A 21,635-nucleotide genomic window follows, 5' to 3' on the forward strand; every position below is an offset into this window, starting at 1 on the left:
ATATACCAAACTGACAGAAGATAAACACTGGTTAATATGACCATCAGGCTATTATGTATTATAGGCTATAACAAAAGGCTACAGTTATTATGTATATATTTAATGGTGTTTTCTAGAGAAAATTATGGAACATTGTTCATGGTAATCATTGTTATTATTATTATTATTATTATTATTATTATTATTATTATTATTATTATTATTATTATTATTATTATTATTGTTTTAATAATTAATAATAACTTAATCTAATGCAACAAATGACATTTTCCTAGTATTTTACATTCTGTGTTTTAATTGCAACATAATTGTGTTTTATTGCAACATTCATTATTAGTATTCTGTTTTCTAGAATTGTATTTGAATTTCTCAGGAATCCACACCCCCAGAAGAAGAGGAACAAAAACTTAGTAATCCTCACTTTGATGACAACAACGCTTTGACCAACACTTTGTCACACACGTCTCAACAGAAGGCAGAAACATGTCTGTATCGAAGTACCTGAATCAGGACTACGAGGTCCTCCGGAGTCAGTGTCTGTGGGAAAAGAAACTATTCTGCGATCCTCACTTCCCAGCTGCGCCTGAGTCTCTGGGCTTTAATAAATTAGGACCCAATTCAGAAAAGACCGAGGGGGTGGAATGGAAAAGGCCTGGGGTAAGTGCTGTTGAATTAATACACAATTTCCTTTTAGTGCTGCTTTTTAAAATTTTTTTATTTTTTTTATAAAGTCTTTGGTTTTTTGAAAAACCTCAAAGTGAATTTGGATGAGGAAAAAATATATTGAATACAGATAACTGCGGTATGTGGTGGGGTGTGAACTTTATAACAGTACATAAATACGTGTATAATCCTACATAAATGTGAAGTTTGTCATTTTTATTGCAGGATTTATGTCAAAAACCTCAGTTCATCATCGCAGAAGCCACACGTGCCGATGTCTGTCAAGGAAAACTGGGTAAAAAAATGAATAAAAAAAAAGCACATTATTTAGGTCTATATTATTGTATTGTGTAATATAAAACACACTTCATGGCACTGTTTTCCTTCAAGGAAGGTGGTTTAGCTTCCCTTTTTTGTGTGTTTGTAAGCCATCACTTTGAAACTAACTGAACAAGTTTATCAAGTCTTTTACCAGGGAACAGAAGTTATAAGAAGCCATGCAACATTATATTTTTTCTTTCTTGTTTTCTTGCGATCTGGAGAAAACAATTTTATTTTAAATGTCATACAATCATATTGTTTGACTTGCAAACAAGTATCGTTAGTGCTGCTCTCATGTAATGAGTTAAATAAATAAATGATGTGGAAAGCGGTTACTGGAAAATAATAAATTTGATTCTAAAGTTTTCTTCATGAACCCACTAATAGAATGAGGTAAAGAGAGTAAATAGCCAGTGACCTTTGACCCTTCTAGGTGACTGTTGGTTGATGGCGGCTATTGCTGATCTCACTCTGGACCAAGACATTCTCGCTCGTGTGATTTATCCTGAACAGAACTTTGAGGATAAGTATGCTGGCATCTTTCACTTTCAGGTAAATCATACAGCTTAACTTTCAAATTCATATTTCAGTTGAATTCAGTTCATCTATCCTAAAGAGTCCTAAAAATATAAATAGTAAAAACAAAAAGTTTCAAAATATCTAAGAATAAAATTTCAGTACCATGACAAAAATAATAATTGCTATACAGATGGGGAAAAGAAGAAAGTGTATTGAAATATATAATATATTAAAATGTATATATTAACGCAAGACAGTGGTAGTTCACTTAGAAAGGTAGAATTTTTAACAACTCAACGGTTCAAGGAGTTTTTACTCATGATTCTATGAACTTCTGTATGAGATGTGGTAGAATAGTGGTTAAGATGTTACTATGATTGGAAGGTTGTGAGTTTAAATTTGCTAGGATTGCTGGGGTTGTACCCTGACCTCTTCCCTATGGCCACTTAACCCACTCTGTGTTTTGGTTCTCAGACATTACGGATTGATTTCACATGCCTTGTGTTTATTTACCTTCCCAGCTCTGGCAGTACGGCCAGTGGGTAGACGTCGTTGTTGATGACAAGCTTCCTGCTATTAAAGGAAAGCTGCTTTTTGTAAAGTCAAAAGACCAAACTGAATACTGGAGTGCGCTCCTGGAGAAGGCTTATGCTAAGTAAGTGTGTGTATTACTATGTCAGTAAATATTACATTATAAATTATGGCTTGGATGATTTTTTTTTTAATCCAATGTAGGCTCTCAGTTAGTAATGCACAGAGAAGTCTTTGAAAGCTCTCATATATCTAATTTAAAGGGTGAACGGTTGCTATGAGAATCTCATTGGAGGTTTTGCCAGTGAAGCCAATGAGGATTTCACAGGAGGAATTGCAGAGTGGTACAGTCTGAACAAAGCCCCGCTGAACCTGTTTAACATCATGGAGAAAGCTCTGTGTCGAGGTTCTCTGCTCAGCACGTACATTTCTGTATGTAATATAGCAGCTTATTATAATTACCAATTGTTTTAATTAAAATTTTATTACAGGAGTTCAGACTGAAAAAAACTTTATTTGATTGAACATTTGGATTTGTTGTTAAAGAATTTTGTTTATTCACACAGGCCAGCAATGATGAAAAAGAACATAAGACTGCAGAGCATCTGGTGAAAAAACATGTCTACTCCATCACGGCTGCACAGAAGGTCAGACACTGAGAAAACACACACTTCTATCCATTTTCTGTATTATTTATCCTACACAGGTTCATGGGGAACCTGGAGTCTATCCCAGGGGTCTTAGGGCACAAGGAGGGGGACAGCCTGTATACACACACACACCACAGATAATTTAAAGATGCCAGTCAGATTGTAACACATGTATTTGGACTGGTGAAGTACAGGGAGAGTGTGTGAGTGAATGAGAGTGTGTGTGTGCCCTGCGATGGGTTGGCATTCCGTCCAGGGTGTATCCTGCCTCGATGCCTAATGGCGCCTGAGATAGGCACAGGCTCCCCGTGACCTGAGAAGTTTGGATAAGCGGTAGAAAATGAATGAATGAAAAGTACAGGGAGAACATACAAAATCCACAACGTTGAAGGTGCGATGCAAATGCGCTAAGAAACCCTGCCCCTAAACAATTCCATTTCTATTTCCACCATTTGGCAGATGCCCTTTTTCAGAGCGATGTACAAAAGTCCTTTGTTAATGTCTCTATTAATGAATACATTAACACTGGTGTGCTAGGTTAGAGACTTAGGACACAATCAACCTAAAACTTTTCGGGGATTTTTTTTTAAATATACACATAAAACAAACAGGGAAAATAAGTGCTTGTTCAAGTGTTTCATTAAGAGCTTCATTTGTTGTCCAACAGCTCTTAAATATACACTCATAAACCAAATATTTTATAAATTTCCAGATATCTTAAAATTGCACACTTACAATCCACTCTCATTCAACAGTATTCATGCTATAGTTACAGGCTATAATCTATAGCACATGGCCACATCACTCATGTACACCTACTGTAAACTACACTCTCTTGACTTAGGAACTTCTGTACAAAGCATACTTACTAGTTCCTTCTTGCTGCTGTAGGTGAAAGTGAGGAAGAGTGATAAAGTCGTAGAATTGCTCCGTCTCAGAAATCCCTGGGGCTACATGGAGTGGAACGGTGCCTGGAGTGATAGGTAAGCTGTTGACTGATCATTGCAAAATGATATAGTTATAAAAATATTTTCTGGGTAAGTAAACACAATCAAACATTGTGTGTTTTAACTCCATAAACTGCCAAAGCTTCATATGTAATCATTATTTTATAATGTTCTACTGGACAAAATCCATCTTGTTTTCATCTTCAGCTCCAAAGAGTGGGATGAAGTCTCACCAGAGGATAAGGCCAAGCTTAATTACTCAGCTAATGATGGAGAGTTTTGGTAAGGATCAGGCACCATTACTTTACTTCAGATTTTTTTGTTTATAACAGCTGGTCCATTCATGTTGCAAATCTCTTTCACAAAGACAAAAGTCACCTTAAAATTACAGTATCAACTGCCTTACAACTCGCTTCCCTCCCATCCCCCCACCCCAGGATGACATATACAGATTACATTCAGCGTTATTCTCAGCTAGATATTTGCAACTTGACTCCAGACACTCCAAGCGATGGTCTGAGATGTTGGAACGCTTGCCAGTTCGAGGGTACCTGGAAAATAGGCACTACGGCTGGTGGGTGCCTGAAACTTGCAGGTGACTGACAAAGTGAGACTAATACCCAACACTATAGAGATTGTGGTAGATAAACATAATTGAAGTCAATATCACAATCATAATATTATAAACATAATAATAATATATTATAACAATTCTGCATTCCATTTACATTGTTGTCTCAACAAAAATCTGGTTCTAATGAGCTTTTGTCAACTTCCACTTCCCTTTGAAACAATTTCCAACTATTACTTTACTAGCTTTGGGCCATAAATAATAATAATAATAATAATAATAATAATAATAATAATAATAATAATAATAATAATAATAATAATAATAATAATAATAATGATGATGATGATGATGATGATGATAATAAAAGCTACAAGCAGCATTTTCAACGCCAAGCACCCAGACTCAGTGAACCAGACATTCACCAACCAAATTTTGTGACACTGCAAGTCGTTGCTGAGATACTGTACAACCTCAGTTCTTGTTTCCCAGCTTCGCTTTGATTTGTTGGCCCATTACTCGCAAACCATTTGAAGTATTAAACATATCTTGGACAATATTTGGGAGTTAACTCTGTAGATTACTTTGGCCAAAATTGCTGGCAATTTGACAAAATTTGTAGAAGACAAAATTCAAGATGATGGAAAAATTAAAATGTAATAAAAAACTTTGTCATATGATGCATTGAATTTGTTTCAGCCCAGGGGATGTGACAAGTTATGATCATAAACATGCTTCTAAATTAAACCCAGATTTGTCCAGGTGGTGGCACTAGATTTTGTACACATTACCCTGTATACACCAGGGCTATCAAGTGTCACGCATTGAGCGTGACAGTCACGCATTTTGGTCTTTTGTCATGCTCTCCTATCACACATTGTATTTCTCATGCAGAAAAACTTACTATTTATCATATATTTAATATGCCGCAGAGCCCAAAATGCATCTGTCTGCACAGTTGTCTCTATGGAACCAGGCAGGAATCAAGCGCGTCTCCCCTGGAGTTCTTAGTCGAGCCTGACACTTATCAGCCAATCAAAAAAGAGTCTACACAATAGCCAATCAGAAAATAGCACTATTGTATATGGGTAAGATTTTACGCAACTTGAGAGCCCTGATACACTCTGTGTCCTTTTGTTACCATGACTTTTGAAATTGTGATCTTTCGGTACCCTTAATTGCATCCTCAACAGCATTCTGATGCTAAAATCTATCAGTAGCTTCACAATGACACCATTTAGGTTGAGCAAAGCATTACAGGGCTTAGTCTCACTGATGGAATCATAAGAATATCCATTCTTCCATCCATTTTCTACCGCTTATCCAGGGTCGGGTCGCGGGGTCAGCAGTCTAAGCAGGGATGCCCAGACATCCCTCTCCCCAGACACTTCCTCCAGCTCTTCCAGGGGAATACCGAGGCGTTCCCAGGCCAGCCGAGAGACATAATCCCTCTAGCGTGTCCTAAGTCTTCCCCAGGGCCTCCTCCCGGTTGGACATGCCCGCAACACCTCCCCAGGGAGTCATCCAGGAGGCATCCGGGACAGATGCCCGAGCCACCTCAGCTGTCTCCTCTCGATGTGGAGGAGCAGCGGCTCTACTATGAGCTCCACCTGAATGACCAAGCTCCTCACCCTATCTCTAAGGGAGCACCCAGCCACCCTGCGAAGGAAACTCATTTTGGCCACCTGTAGCACCTGCAGCAAACCATCCCAGTGCACGCCGGTGGTCCTGATTTGAGGAAACCAACAGGACAACATCATCTGCAAAAAGCATAGACGAAATCCTGTGGTCCCCAAACCGGACTCCCTCTGGCCCCTGACTGCGCCTAGAAACCCTGTCCATATAAATAATGAACAGGACCAGTGACAAAGGACAGCCCTGCCAGAGTCCAATATGCACCGGGAACAAGTCTGACTTACTGCCAGCAATGCAAACCAAACTCCTGCTCCAGTCATATAGGGACCGGACAGTTCTTAGCAGAGGGCCCCGGACACCATACTCCCAGAGCACCCCCCACAGGTCACCACGAGGGACACAGTCAAATGCCTTCTCCAGATCCACAAAGCACATGTGGACTGGTTGGGCAAACTCCCATGTACCCTCCAGCAACCTGCCGAGGGTATAGAGATGGTCCAGAGTTACATGACCCGGACGAAACCTGCATTGTTCCTCCTGAATCCGAGGTTCGACTATCGGCCGAATTCTCCTCTCCAGTACCCTGGCATAGAATTTTCCGGGGAGGCTGAGGAGTGCAATCCCCCTGTAGTTGGAACACACCCTCTGGTCCTCCTTCTTAAACAGAGGGACCACCACCCCAGTCTGCCAGTCCAGAGGCACTGTCCCCAACTGCCACGCAATGTTGCAGAGGTGTGTCAACCAAGACAGCCCCACAACATCCAGAGACTTGAGGTACTCAGGGCGGATCTCATCCACCCCCGGTGCCTTGCCACTGAGGAGCTTGTCAACTACCTAGTGACCTCAGCTTGGGGGATCGACGAGTCCACAACTGAGCCCTCGGCCTCTGCTTCCTCAGTGGAAGTCATGTCGGTGGAGTTGAGGAGAACCTCAAAGTATTCCTTTCACTGTCCAAGAATGTCCCCAGTCGAAGTCAGCAGATTCCCACTCCCACTGTAAACAGTGTGAGCATGGCACTGCTTCCCCCTCCTGAGGCACCGGATGGTTTGCCTTGCTCATAGCCCCCCAGCTCAGCTGTCATGTGTTGGAGCTCACCCCGGTGAACGAGAAGGTCGTTTCCCTGCGCCTTTGGGTCGGGGATAGGTCTCTCACTGTTATTTGCGCTTACGGACCAAATGGCAGTGTAGAGTACCCGACCATCTTGGCGTCTCTGGGAGGGGTGCTGGAAAGTGCTCCGACTGGGGATTCCTTCGTTCTACTGGGGGACTTCAATGATCATGTGGGCATCAACAGTGACACCTGGAGGGGCGTGATTAGACGGAACGCCGCCCCCTGACCTAAACCCGAGTGGTGTTCTGTTATTGAACTTCTGTGCTAGTTACAGTTTGTCCATAATGAACACCATGTTTAAGCATAAGGGTGCCCATCATTGCACGTGGAACCAGGACACCCTAGGTCAGAGGTCGATGATCGACTTTGTGGTTGTTTCATCTGACCTCCGGCCATATGTCTTGGACACTCGGGTAAAGAGAGGTGCGGAGCTGTCAACTGATCACCACCTGGTGGTGAGTTGGGTCCGATGGCAGAGGAGGAAGTTGGACAGACTTGGCAGACCCAAACATACTGTGAGGGTCTGCTGGGAATGTTTGGCAGAGTCTCCTGTCAGAGAGATCTTCAACTCCCACCTCCGGCAGAGCTTCAATCAGATCCCGAGGGAGATTGGAGACATTGAGTCTGAGTGGACCATGTTCTCCTCTTCCATTGTCGACGCGGCTGCTCGAAACTGTGGCCGTAAGGTCTCCGTTGCCTGTCGTGGTGGCAATCCCCGAACCCAGTGGTGGACCCGGATGTAAGGGATGCCGTCAAGCTGAAGAAGGAGTCCTATCGAGCCTGGTTGGCTCGGGGGACTCCGGAGGCAGCTGATAGGTATCGTAAGAATATATTAGCTTTATTCCCTCTAAAATGCAACCGTTTATGTCATTTTTCTTTTGTCTAATTTGTACTTTGATTACACAAATCAGCTTAGCCTATTAACTACAGCTTCTCCTGCAAACTCCTAAGAGCTTTTTATAAAAGATGTATTTTCTATGAAAAATCTGAGAGCCTTGGTTCAGTTCAGTTTGTGTCACAAACAAAAAAGCTCACAATACAGACTGCCAGTTTAAACATGCAGATTATGTAAAGCTTGTATAGTGTGTGTGTGTGTGTGTGTGTGTGTGTGTGTGTGTGTGTGTGTGTGTGTGTGTATAAATGTATTATGTTTATGTATAAATGTTTATTTTTGGTTTCTGCAGCTACGTTCTACACAAACCCACAGTATCGAGTGAAACTGGACATCGACAGTCATGGCGATAACAAATGTTCAGCACTTGTGGCACTGAAGGAAAGTTGATCAGTGCTACTGGAAATTTGTTTGATTTGAAATCATTTGTTTGAAATTGAAATTACTGTTATAATGGCATTATCTTTGGTGTGTGTGTTTTTCTTGCAGGTTCCAGATAAGGTGTGTATTGCATGTAGCAGTAGTGTAATCCATTCCAAAGTAGCTGGTATACTGTGACAAGATCCAGAAGATCTTGAAGGCAGCCTCTGTTCACCTCTACGTTCACACCACATTTGTGACACATACAGTATGAGGCTAAAACTTTGTAGACACTTGAGAATCAAACCTATATGTGCTTTTTGAACATCATATCCCATAACCATGGTCATATTAATATAGAGTTGATCTCCATCTTCCTGTCACTGGTGTTGGGGGAAAGGCTAAGGGCGTTCAGTAAGGGTCAAGCTGTTTGACATAGCATGTCTACATGGTGCTCACTTTGTACATGCTGGGTTTTGGGGCTCTACAGCTCCAGGGAAGGGAAGTCATAATGTTAAAACATGTTTGTGGCTACAGTTTGAGGTAGAAGCCCCTCAATCAGGCTTGGTGAACAGATCCATTAAGGAGAACAGATCCACTTGTCAACCAGACTGTATTTCTTTGCACGGCTTCAATTGCATTGCTTTGGCTGTAACTTACTGTGTTTTGATGTTTTATCATTATACAAACAAATGTGCAAGCAAATTAATTTAGGTTGTTTCATACACAATAGTTGTGTAACCATTATTTAACAGTGTTGCCTTTTTCAACAGTTTTTACTACAAGACCATTTAGGACTTTATACAATGCCAACAAACAAACAAATTTATTGTTATAAATTATCTGGACAATCATTAAACAGTGAATACATCCTGTGCGTTTATACACGTCACTCTGTGTGTTGTGTGTTGCAGTATAAAGGAAAGACGGGCGTCTGCCTTGGACCTGAAGATCTGCAGAGGCCGGTGGCTCAAAGTGAATTTGTGTACAGGCGGGCGGTGTGTCAACGCTTCGACCTTCCACTTGCTGAATACGTCATCATTCCAGCCACTTATGAGTCAAACAAAGAAGCCAATTTCTTGTTGCGCGTGTTTTCTGAGAAGTAGGCTGCCTGATATATACTCAATAAATAAATCAATCAATAAACATGTGCGAATTAGCCAGTAAATACACACAAATTAATCAAATATATATACAAATATGCAACAAATTGAAGCAAATTAACCAATAAATAAACGCAAATCAACTAATAAATATATGCTAATTAACTGCTATATATTTAATTTCTTTTATTACATTTTTATATTTTTTTCAGTTCATTTGAAAGCATATTTCTCATGAATTGCATTACTTGACATACTTTTACAAGGCTTTATATCAAGCCATGTCAAGAAGCTTTTATTGTCATTACAACCATATATAGCTGACGCAGTACATAGTGAAATGAGACAGCGTTCCTCCAGGATCATGGTGCTACATAGAACAACACAGTGCTAAGGACTGATAGTAAGTTGTCCTAGAAACATAAAGTGCAACGTGTGCAAACAGTGCAAAAAAAAATTAAGATTAGTCGCAAAATAAGATTAGATTACAAGAACCAATACGATTACACATGAGATAAGATTAGATTACAAGAACGAATAAGATTAGACACGAGATAAGATTAGATTACAAGAACCAATAAGATTAGACACGAGATAAGATTAGATTACAAAAACCAATAAGATTACACACAAGATAAGATTAGATTCCAAGAAGCAATAAGATTAGACACGAGATAAAATTATATTACAAGAACCAATAAGAGTAGACACGAGGTATGATTAGATTACAAGAACAAATAAGATTAGACATGAGATAAGATTAATTACAAAAACCAATAAGATTAGACACGAGATAAAATTAGATTACAAGAACCAATAAGATTATACACGAGATAAAATTAGATTACAAGAACCAATAAGATTATACACGAGATAAGATTAGATTACGATAGATGGTGCAAGAGACATGCTTTTCTTTAGAAATGTTGTCTCTTTAACCTACTATTTCTATAGCATCCATTTCACTTCTTATCACTCTGATCTCTACAGTAAACAACAAGACAGATTTAAACCACGCCCGAAGGAGGAGAACCCAAAACTTCCTTGAACTCCCTTCTGTAATCACACTGTATCCAAATCGTATTTAAAGTCAGATCCAGAAGTTTAGCAGGTTCAGATATGTCTGGAGTGGCGGTACGTTTGGCTAAGAAGCGAGCCCAGCTTTGGATCTGTTGATGATAGTGGTAATTAAGGGCAGAAGGTCTTGTGAGATGGTCTGGAGCATAGTGGAAGGGAGTGGATCCAATGGGCAGGTGGTAGGAATACTAGATGAGTCGTAAAATCTCTTCTGCTGTGACAGTTGAGAAATGGGACAATGAAGAAGTGGAGGAATCCATACTGTGAGATGTAAGTGCAGTCAGGGCAGATGTGAGGGTCCTGCAGATTTCCTCAATCTTCTCATGCTAAAAAGGGGCAAAATCTTCGGCAGTCAGGGAGGATGTAGAAGGTGGAGCCGGAAGGTTGAGTAGAGAAGAGATGATGATGAGGGTGACGAGGGTTTTGTGATGAAGCTTCAAGCTTTTCCTTGTAGAAGCAAGTCTTGGCAGAAGTCACATCTGAGGAAAACTTGGCCAGGAGTGTATGGTAAGAATCAAAATATGTATAAAGTTGTGATTTCTTTCACTTTCTCTCTGATGGTCTTAGCTCTCTTCGATTGTTGCGTAGCACATCTGAAAAAAGGAGCAGAACAAGAAGTTTTCTTGGGTTAAGTGGACAGAGGGGTGAGAAAGTCCATAGTGTGACAAACTACAGAGGAAGGGGAGACAGAGTGAAGGTTGTGGCGGGTGAGTGCGAGGGGGTGAGTGGTAGTTTTAGGTAGGATAGGGAGAGTGATGGTGAAGGATACCAGGTGATGATCAGAGACATGTAGTTGGGTAGCAGTCATGTCTGTAGCTGGAGAAGGACGGGTGAAAACCAGGTCCAGGACATTGCCTCCTTTGTGTGTGGGGATGTAGCTGTTGAGTGTCAGGGCGAATGAGTCGAGAAGAGTCAGGAGAGAAGAAGATTGAAGCTTGTCAGAGGGGAGGTTGAAATCACCAAGCACTGTCAGAGGGGAGCTATCGGAAGGGAAAGCACTAAGCAATGTGTCCATTTCTTCCAGGAAGTCTCCTAGGGGACCAGGAGGGCGGTAGACAACAATGGTAACAAGGTTGATTGGAGAGGTAACTGAAATGGCATGGAATTCAAAAGAGGAGATGGTTAAATGACACAAGAGGAGAGATGTAAAGCACCATCTCTTTGATAACAATATACCTGTAATACCACCCCTCATGGTGAGTGAGAGAAAGCATATGCAGAGGATTATGCAGCTGGTGTAGCAGTGTTCTGTGGGGATATCCAGGTTTCTGTTAGCGCAAGGAAATCAAAGGAGTAATGGGAAGATAAAGCAGAGATAAAATCAGCTTTCTTTACAGCAGACTGGCAATTCCAGAGCCCACCTACCACCACTGTTTGAGACTTACACAACAGAGGAGGGTAGATGAGATTACCTGGATTGTGACCTCTGCTCTGTGGACGAAAGCATCTGTGACAGAAGGTACAGAGATGGGTTTGAGGCACATATCTGCAGTCAACCAAGAGTAAGATTTAAGGTATGTTAGAATATATCAAACAGTACTAGACACTTGTGTTACAATGTGTTAGAGAGAAACTTACAAACCGGGGAACCTTCAATGTAAATGAGTAATCCCTGCCCACAATTCACGCCTTAAGGGAGACTGAAACTAATCCCGATTAATCAGTTGATAGAACAACTAAGCAAAGACAAACACTATAAGATCAACAATGGTATAGAATATAACAAAATTCAAATCACACTACTCTAGAGCAAAGTGAGTTAAGCAGATAGTACACAAAAGTCAGGAACCTCCTTTACCAGAAGACAATATATTCAAATGAAGAGAATTAAAGCACACTGAAGAGTGGGTTGGTTCACCTTCAATTTATATGAGTAAGCCCTGCCCACAATTCACTATTTCCAAGTCAAGGTGGTTAGATGTCACATTACCATGAACTCTGTGATTAAATTTAACGGGTTTTGTGCTGATTGTGCAGGAGTAACACCCGGATCCAAAGCCCTTTGTTTGATGTACTGTAATGTGGATGGATTACAACACTCAGCTTAGGCTACATTACCAGCCATATGGCATGTAAGTGTTTAGCACCATGGCGTAACTCTTTTTCAGTTTTGCTTTGGGGGTTTTTCAGGGTGATAATCAGCACAGCGTGTCAGAAATTTAATATTGTACGATCACCTATCATCTTATTTGACACCCAGAGACTAAAAACAATGGATCTTCAAGTGACGGTGAAGACCTACCTTTTCCTGTATTTAATAAAAACTCCCAACAGAGTTTTAGGTTGATGGTAACCCAAATCTGTAACCTACGACTAAGACTTCAAAGCACATAAAGGCCACTTCCAAATGTCGTAAATGTAAATGCAGCTGATATCAGGAGGATGTCAGACATCCTAGCGGCGTCACAAATGAACTGAGGGTTTGGACAAAGCTCCTTAAAATCATCAAAGGAAAAAGAAAGAATGATCTTGTCAGAAGGTGTTGATTTAATTTTCTTTAACTGCAGCTTGGGCAATTTTTTGTAGTAATGAGTATGTTCTAGTAACTTAGGTTCAAAAACGTATTCACAGGGACTTGAATGGTGGACACACCACATAATACTGTACATCAAAATGTCCAAAAATGCACATTAAGTTACAGAAGAGTTTGTGGTTTCTCAGTTGTGACAAACTCAATTTTATTCTTCTTATTCACTTCAAGAAAGAAGGGGAAAAAGAAAGGAGGATTAGGGAATGATTGTTTATAATGTTTATAACACATCATAACAGGAACCAAGCTGTTTTGTGAGTCTTCCACAACATTAAATGTAACTATAAATGTTTAAAAATTATCATTTTTAATCAACAAAGAACTGCCATCTTTGAGGACATGCTGTTAAGGAGGAATAACAAGTTAGTGCTCTACCAGCAGCCATTATGCCATTCATTTGTTAAAAGTGGGGTGTACGTTGTTTGAGAAATGCTTCAGAAAACTGAGTCGGGCTAAGAAACAAAACAAACGTGTAGCTAATTAGCAGAAAGGGGCGTGTATTGTCAAAATGCTGTGGAGAGAGTGTGCAGTGTGCATGTGTGACATTAGCAGAAAGCGATTGAAACATTGACATGGCAGATAAAAATGAAAAGCAAAAAAAGGCTTACGATGAGGCAAGAAGTAGGACCCGTGTTAATATAGGATCAGCTTTCCAGCGCTGGATAGAACTGAAGGAGCGGGAAGGCCTGCGACTGGACGCCGAGGGACTCAAGTAAAGTTGGCCGCATATTCACAGATTCGAATTTCCCGAGTCAATAACTCCTGAGCTAAATGCTCTTATTACATACATAACACCTCTTTTCTATGGTAGTAATGTAGTGAGGCAGATACAAACCAATTTTACTCAAAATTCCTCCGTGGTGGACAAGATACACAAATCTCTATGTGCGGATGACTGAGAGACAGATTCCAAGGGACCGTCAGCAAAGTGCAAAACCTGAAAAGCGAACACTTCACTTCACGGTAATACACTGTACCTAATTCAGCTCACACATCACTGATGTCCTGATAATTATACTACAACCCTACAGGACTCACATTTATGGACTTACTAAACTCACTTGGGCTCAAACAAAACATCACTAGTGCAACTCATCGACGTAACCACACACTAGATTTAATAATATCACACAGAATAGAAGTCACTGATATAGATATCATACCTCAAAGTGATGACATCACAGACCATTACCTCATAATGTACACACTACCTATAGAACAGACTAACTGTGTCTCACCACGTTATCGACTCGGTAGAACCATTATTCCGACCACCAAAGACAGATTCACAAATAACCTGCCTGATCTGTCTGGACTTCTTAATGTACCCTCAAACTCAAACGACCTAGATGCAATGACTAACAGCATAGACGCTATATTCACTAGCACATTAGACACTGTTGCCCCAGTCAGATTACAGAAGGTTAGAGATAAAACACTTGCACCATGGTATAATAGTCATACTCACACCCTCAAGAGGGAGACCCGTAACCTCGAACGGAAATGGAGAAAAACTAAATTAGAGGTGTTTAGAATTGCGTATAAGGACAGTATGTCCAGCTACAGACAGGCTCTAAAAGCTGCTAGGGCTGAGCACCTGAGCAAACTCATAGAAAATAACCAGAACAATCCCAGGTTTTTATTTAGCACAGTGGCTAGTTTAACAAAAAATCAGAAATCTGAACACACTATTCCATCACATTTCAGTAGTGAGGACTTTATGAGATTCTTCACTGATAAAATCGAAAGTATCAGGAATAAAATAGGTGACGCTCAACATATGAGAGCAACCAGTGACACAATCTCACCTAAGGCTTTGCACAGCTTTACAAGTACAGGACAGGAAGAGTTAGATAAACTTATTACTACAGCTAAATCAACAACATGTTCACTAGACCCCATCCGAACTAAACTACTGAAAGAAGTGTTACATAAAGCTGGTGAGCCTCTTCTTAATATCATTAACTCCTCGTTATCTTTAGGTTACGTCCCGAAGTCTTTTAAGTTGGCAGTTATTAGGCCACTCATCAAAAAACCTAACTTAGACCCTAATGAACTATCAAATTACAGACCTATCTCACACCTTCCGTTTATGTCTAAAATACTTGAAAAGGTTGTGTCTGTTCAACTGAGCTCCTTCTTACAGGAGAGCAACATCCTTGAAGAGTTTCAGTCAGGTTTCAGGCCCCATCATAGCACAGAAACTGCACTTGTTAAAGTTACAAACGACTTGTTCTTAGCTTCGGACCAAGACTGTATGTCACTATTAGTTCTACTTGACCTTAGTGCTGCATTCGACACTATAGATCACAACATTCTTCTAGATCGCTTACAATATTACACAGGTATTCATGGTCAGGCTTTAAGCTGGTTTAGATCCTACCTGTCTGACCGATACCATTTTGTAGAATTAAATGGTGAATCCTCCAGTTTACTACCCGTTAATTATGGGGTCCCTCAAGGATCAGTTCTAGGACCTCTGCTTTTCTCTATATACATGCTTCCATTAGGGAACATTATTAGAAGACATGGGATTAGTTTCCATTGTTATGCTGATGACACACAGTTATATATCTCATCAAAACCAGATGAAATAGCCACAGTGTCCAAATTAACTCAGTGCCTTAGAGAGATAAAAGACTGGATGAGCTGCAACTTTCTATTGTTAAACTCTGATAAGACAGAAATACTACTCATAGGTCCAAAAACCAGTGCACATAAACTCTCACAACTTAACTCCCATTTAGAGGGATGTACTGTTACTAGTAGCTCGAGAGTGAAAGACCTCTGTGTTATATTAGACAGTAACTTGTCTTTTAAAAATCATATTGCCCATACTACCAAAACAGCCTTCTTCCACCTTAGAAACATTGCCAAGCTGAGAAACATCCTGTCTGTATCTGATGCTGAGAAGCTAGTTCATGCCTTCATGACCTCTAGACTGGACTATTGTAATGCATTACTAGGTGGTTGTCCTGCATCTTTAATAAATAGGTTACAGTTAGTCCAAAATGCAGCTGCCAGAGTTCTCACTAGGACAAGAAAGTATGACCATATAACCCCAATTTTATCATCTCTACACTGGCTACCTGTTAAGTATAGAATTGACTACAAACTGCTGCTACTTACGTACAAGGCTCTTAATGGTTTAGCTCCCATGTATCTAACTAGTCTTCTAACACGTTACAATCCTTCACGCTCTCTGAGATCACAAAACTCAGGGCTTCTGGTAGTTCCCAGAATATCTAAGTCTACTAAAGGTGGTAGAGCATTTTCTTATTTAGCTCCCAAACTTTGGAATAGTCTTCCTGATAGTGTTCGGGGCGCAGACACACTTTCCCAGTTTAAATGTAGATTAAAAACTCATCTCTTTAGTCAGGCGTACACATAATACATCCCATAATATCATGCACCAGTACATCAGACCAGCACATTTTTATGAACAGCAGATATGTTAATCCCTTTCCACTGCTTCTCTCTTTGTACCCATCCCGAGGCATCCAGACACTGTACCAGCTCCCAACGTCCTCTGTGGGACGAAGCCTTTGGACGTCCACTGAGCCGAGGCCGACTCTAAGAATCCTGAGACATCTCCAGTTAGACTCTGTGGTACTCAGGAGATCAGAAGTCCTTGAACCTCACACCAATACAACATTTAACTGACTGTATATTACAATCACACCCCCAGTGTCACCCATATGAGGATGGGTTCCCCCTTGAGTCCGGTTCCTCTCAAGGTTTCTTCCTTTACCAATTTAAGGGAGTTTTTCCTTGCCACTGCTGCCTGAGTCATCTCAGACTTGCTCATAGGGGAATAAATACATACACATTGTGAACTACATACATCTAATAATAATCTAGAATTTTTATTCTGTTAATTCTTATTTCTTTTATTATTCGTTAATTCCTTTATCATTAATTATGTTTACCTTCTGCTCTGTGTTTATGTTCTGTAAAGCTGCTTTGAGACAATGTCTATTGTAAAAAGCGCTATACAAATAAACTTTTTTTGAATTGAATTGAATTGAATTGAACCCTTATTTGGGGAATATTTATTTTTGTATATCCTTTATGATTTTTTTAATATCAAAATAATTCCATAACTTTATTGTGGAAATGAAATTAAATAAATTCACTGTAATACAATGTACTGTCACCAAATTCACCGCACACATTACTAATGTCCTGATAGTTATACTACAACACTTATTTAGGGGAAATGTGTTTTACTTTTTGGGGAATTATTTTCATATTTAAAAAAAAATTATAAAATGATACAAAAAGACATTTCCCACAAATAGTAACAGCGTTTAGCTCAGGAGTTATTGTCTCGGGAAATTCAAATCTGTGAATATGCGACCAACTTTACTTAAGACACTGAAGTTGCTTTTTTCCTCCTCGATAGATGAGTAACGTTGCTTTTGCTTTGTTTCACAGAACTAATATATGCTGTCCTTTGCTGTTCTGTGCTTTGCATGAAGCAAGATGCAAGATGACGCCGCAGATGGCTGCCTCGGTACAACTGTCTCTAGTACTTTTTTCTTTTTGTTTACTTTCTGTGTGTTTGGTTATCCCACTGTTATAACTTACACTAGTTTTCACAAACCCGGATAGTTTTTTGGAAACCTTAGTTGGAGGAGCAGCTGTGCTCTATGGTACATGGAGGAGACGCTGGTTGGTGTACAGATGTCACAGTGCTGAATAAATACTGCAGCCCAAACCTGGAATCAATGTTCATAAACTGTAAACCATTTCAGTCACCGTGGGAATTCTCCTCATTCATTCTGAACTCATTCATTCTGACTGCAAAACCTGGCAATACTCCAAATTCTCTTTTTATTATTCTTGGAGACTTTAACAGGGCAAAACTAACACTTGAACTTCCAAAATACAGACAGCATATAAATTGTCCCATGAGGGAGAAAAATACATTGGATCATTGCTACACAATTCTTAAGGACACATATCACTCTGAACTCTGATCACTGTTTGGTCCACATTATTCCAACATACAGGCAGAAACTTAAATCTACTAAGCCTTTAGTAAAAACAGGTGATGATATGGACCAGTGAGGCAAAGCAGGAACTACAAGACTGTTTTAACTGCACTGATTGGAGTATCGTTGAGGCTGGAACTGACAGCCTGGATGAACTGATGGACACTGTGACATTGTACATCAGTTTGTGTGAAGACGTGTGTGTGACAACCAAAACCTTCTGCAAATACAGTAACAACAATCCATGGTTCACAGCCAAATTGAAAAAACTTCGACAACCCAAGGAAAATGCCTACATAGTTGAGGGCAATAACTCTATATAAGCAGGCCAGGAACCTACTGACAAAGGAGATCAGAATAGCTAAAAGAAGCTACTCTAAAAAGCATGTTTTCAGGTAACAACCCTGTGTCAGTGTGGAAAGGCCTGCAAGACATCACAAACTACAAGAGTCGCCCCCCCCATCTCCCACTGAAGCAAACAAAGACCTGGCTGATGACCTCAACACCTTCTACTGCAGGTTTGAGAACAGCATCTTCACACCTCCCATCCAACCCAGCCCACTGATTGACATCACACCTTTGGGCACCCCATTAACAACTTTTCCCAGCAATCAAGTTGCACTCACGATTTGTGAAGAGGGTGTGAATCGGCTCTTTCAAAGACAGAAGACAAGGAAAGCTCCCGGCCCAGAGGGGGTCTCCCCCTCCTGTCTCAAAGCATGTGCTGATCAACTGGATCCTATCTTCACCCATATCTTCAACAGATCTCTGGAGCTGTGTGAAGTCCCCTCCTGATTTAAACTCTCCACAATCATCCTGGTCCCCAAGAAACCCTCCATCACTGGACTGAATGACTACAGGCCTGTCACTCTGACATCTGTTGTCATGAAGACCTTTGGTATTGGCCCACCTAAAAACTGTCACGGAACAGATCTTGGATACCCTACAATTTGCCTACCGTGCAAACATATCAGTGGACGATGCAGTCAACATTGGACTGCACTACATTCTGCAACACCTGGACTGCCCAAGGGACATACGCCCGGATCCTGTTTGTTGACTTCAGTTCGGCATTTAATACGATAATTCCGGATATTCTCCACTCCATACTCCTAAGGCTCACTATACCCCCTTCCATCTGTCAGTGGATCACCAGCTTCCTGACAGACAGGAAACAACAGGTATGATAAAGACACATTTCTTTCCATTAGTTGCCTGGGTTGCGTATTTATGTGTGGGCAGAGCTATCAATACTGGGGTGGGACCCATTTGGGTTAGGGGTGTGTTTGTTTTGCTGATTTGAAATGACAACATTGGCTTTCAACACCCCACCTTTAATTATTTTAGTTATAACAGCATATTGCTATGTTAGTTTTAGCTGCCTCCAAGGTTTGGCTCTAAATGAGCTATTGTGTGTCATTGCCTGTTATTAATAATTAATTGATTTCTAAGTAAAGCACACAGGATCATTATACGGTGTGGTAGTTTTGTGTTATATAGTATTTGTATATTATATTGATATCAGTCACCTCTTAACAATGCACTGCTCTGGGTAAGAAGTTTGGTGATGAGTTTAGTTTGGAGTTATTCTGAAGCTATACACAATACATTGGTGATACATTAAAGTACTGTCTGATCTCCACAATAGGGAAAGAATACCAACATTGTCTAAATTGAATATGAAAAAATGCCCCAAAGGTACAGATTATCTATCACTTGCCATCATAGTTCTTACCGATGGCCTTTTCCACTCCACTCCTGTGGTCTTGGAGGAATATCGTCCCAGCTGGTTGTATCCTAGAGAGCGGGCTTCAGCAGGGAACGTGGAGTCACAGAAGAGTTTGCCACTGTCCAAGCACTCACGTTGCAGCTTCTCAAAATCCTGGTTATTGAAAGGAATGGCATTGTCATTGCCTCCCAGTCCTTCCTCTTTGTCCTTCCTTTTGGCCAGCACATGGGCTATGTTAGACATCTTGATACAAGTCGGTCTCGGGTGCTAGTCTTCAAAGAGCGTGGTAAAGAGTGTTTGCATCGCTGTGCAGCTTGACTGAGCTTATGCTCAGGTTGGGAAGGGCAGAGGGCAGAGGGTGGGGAAAGGGGCAGGGCATGGCAGGTAAAAGTGTGTACCTGTCAGCAGGTTGTCTGCCATCTTGTGGATGAATTGAATCAGTGAATCACTGAGCACACATCAAGTTCTCCTGGCATGCCAGACCAAAATTAAAGTAAAGAACAAAGTGCAAAGACATTCCATTCACCATCAGGAAACATCTTTATTCATTAGGTTTCTCTATTAGTCACGTATCTGTGAATATATGTGTGGTGGCCTGAAAAACCCTTTCACCTGCCTTTTGAATTGATTTCCTGTTGCATGTACAGTGGTTTGAGGAGGTAAAGAAACATCTGACCTACATAGATACACCAAATATACCAAACTGACAGAAGATAAACACTGGTTAATATGACCATCAGGCTATTATGTATTATAGGCTATAACAAAAGGCTACAGTCATTATGTATTTAATGGTACTTTCTAGAGAAAATTATGGAACATTATTCAATGTAAAACTAATCATTATTATTTAAAAAAAACAAAAACTTAATTTCATTTGTTGCATTAGATTTTCCTAGTATTTTACATTCTGTGTTTGTTTATTGCAACATTAATTATTAGTATTCTGTTTTCTATAATTTTATTTGAATTTCTCAGGAATCCACACCCCCAGAAGAAGAGGAACCAAAACTTAGTGATCCTCACTTTAACGACATCGTTTTATCACACACGTCTCAACAGAAGGCAGAAACATATCCGTATCAAGGTACCTGAATCAGGACTACGAGGTCCTCTGGAGACAATGTCTGAGGGAAAAGAACCTTATGGCACTGTTTTCCTTCAAAACCCCCCACACCCGCCCCCACACACAGTGCACATCTTTTAAAGGTGGTTTAGCTTCCCTTTTTTTTTCTGTTTGTAAACCATCTGTTTGAAACTCACTGAACAAATTCATTGTCTTTTACCAGGGAACAGAAGTCATGAGAGGCCATGCAACATATTTTTTTTCTTTCTTAATTTCTTGCGATCTTGTGAAAACAATTTTACTTTAAATGTAATACAATTCGTCGCAGTCGGGCGGAATCCTCGTATCTCCAAAACCATTATTTTTCAGGAAATAAAAAAACGCCGTATTTTAATGAGTTACATTGTATTTTTAAAGTTGTTATTATACCTTATATTGCTATCATATACTGTTGTGTACCAACATTAACACAGCATTTTCCCAAAGTCATGTTTTATCGGAGCTACAAGCTTTATGACTTGGGAGCAGGGAGATACGAGATTATGCTGTCATTGATAAGAACGGTACGGACACAGACGTCGCTTCTGCCAGCAGTGTTCAATAAAGTCTGCGGTCTCGTTGAGCCTTTTGACAAGAGAAAATGCTTCAATAGTTAACCAAAGCTAATGACTGTAGTTACATACATCTTTCTAAACTCTATTTTAAAGGTTTAAGAGCTATAAGTGATGCAATACAAAAGACATTAAGCTGATTAGGCTGTCTAATAGGTGGAAATTAGTCTATTCTGCTTATTAGTGTAATCCGCAAACTTACCTTCGTGGCTCACGGGTTTCTTTCTGCACAGAAGAATTACAGCTAACAAAACAGGCCTACTCAAATGTATCTAACCTAACTATTTTCACTTGTTAGTGTCCAAAAAACAGTGTTTTCCATG

At 40.3% G+C, this 21,635-nt stretch overlaps 2 protein-coding genes across 4 annotated transcripts in view; one reads left to right on the forward strand and one right to left on the reverse strand.

Moving 5' to 3' along the window:
* The first annotated feature begins 267 nt into the window (after window positions 1–267).
* The window catches only part of LOC113656951 (calpain-2 catalytic subunit-like), a 32,003-nt gene continuing 10,635 nt past the window's right edge, over window positions 268–21,635 (forward strand). Inside the window, exons 1-11 of one of the 3 annotated variants that reach the window (XR_007140405.1) lie at window positions 300–657; window positions 889–958; window positions 1,418–1,536; window positions 2,025–2,158; window positions 2,298–2,466; window positions 2,601–2,681; window positions 3,576–3,667; window positions 3,839–3,913; window positions 4,069–4,226; window positions 8,132–8,340; window positions 9,114–9,738. Coding sequence is in view for 2 of the 3 variants with exons in the window: in XM_047812470.1 (XP_047668426.1) it covers window positions 484–657; window positions 889–958; window positions 1,418–1,536; window positions 2,025–2,158; window positions 2,298–2,466; window positions 2,601–2,681; window positions 3,576–3,667; window positions 3,839–3,913; window positions 4,069–4,226; window positions 8,132–8,195 (1,136 nt within the window). In the remaining variant the exon portion in view is untranslated. Of the gene's footprint in view, window positions 658–888; window positions 959–1,417; window positions 1,537–2,024; window positions 2,159–2,297; window positions 2,467–2,600; window positions 2,682–3,575; window positions 3,668–3,838; window positions 3,914–4,068; window positions 4,227–8,131; window positions 8,341–9,113; window positions 9,739–21,635 lie in introns of those variants that run through there. The other 2 variants (XM_047812470.1, XM_047812467.1) reach the window with 2 other exon arrangements.
* On the reverse strand, window positions 11,691–19,958 carry LOC113657074 (calpain-2 catalytic subunit-like). The gene is made up of 2 exons (XM_027168621.2): window positions 19,642–19,958; window positions 11,691–12,814 (listed from the first exon to the last, which is right to left on the reverse strand). Exons 1-2 carry the CDS (start codon window positions 19,876–19,878, stop codon window positions 12,701–12,703), a joined length of 351 nt encoding a protein of 116 aa, XP_027024422.1. The 5' UTR covers window positions 19,879–19,958; the 3' UTR covers window positions 11,691–12,700.

The sequence above is a fragment of the Tachysurus fulvidraco genome, chromosome 1 (assembly GCF_022655615.1).
Source record: "Tachysurus fulvidraco isolate hzauxx_2018 chromosome 1, HZAU_PFXX_2.0, whole genome shotgun sequence".
Lineage (NCBI taxonomy): Eukaryota > Metazoa > Chordata > Actinopteri > Siluriformes > Bagridae > Tachysurus > Tachysurus fulvidraco.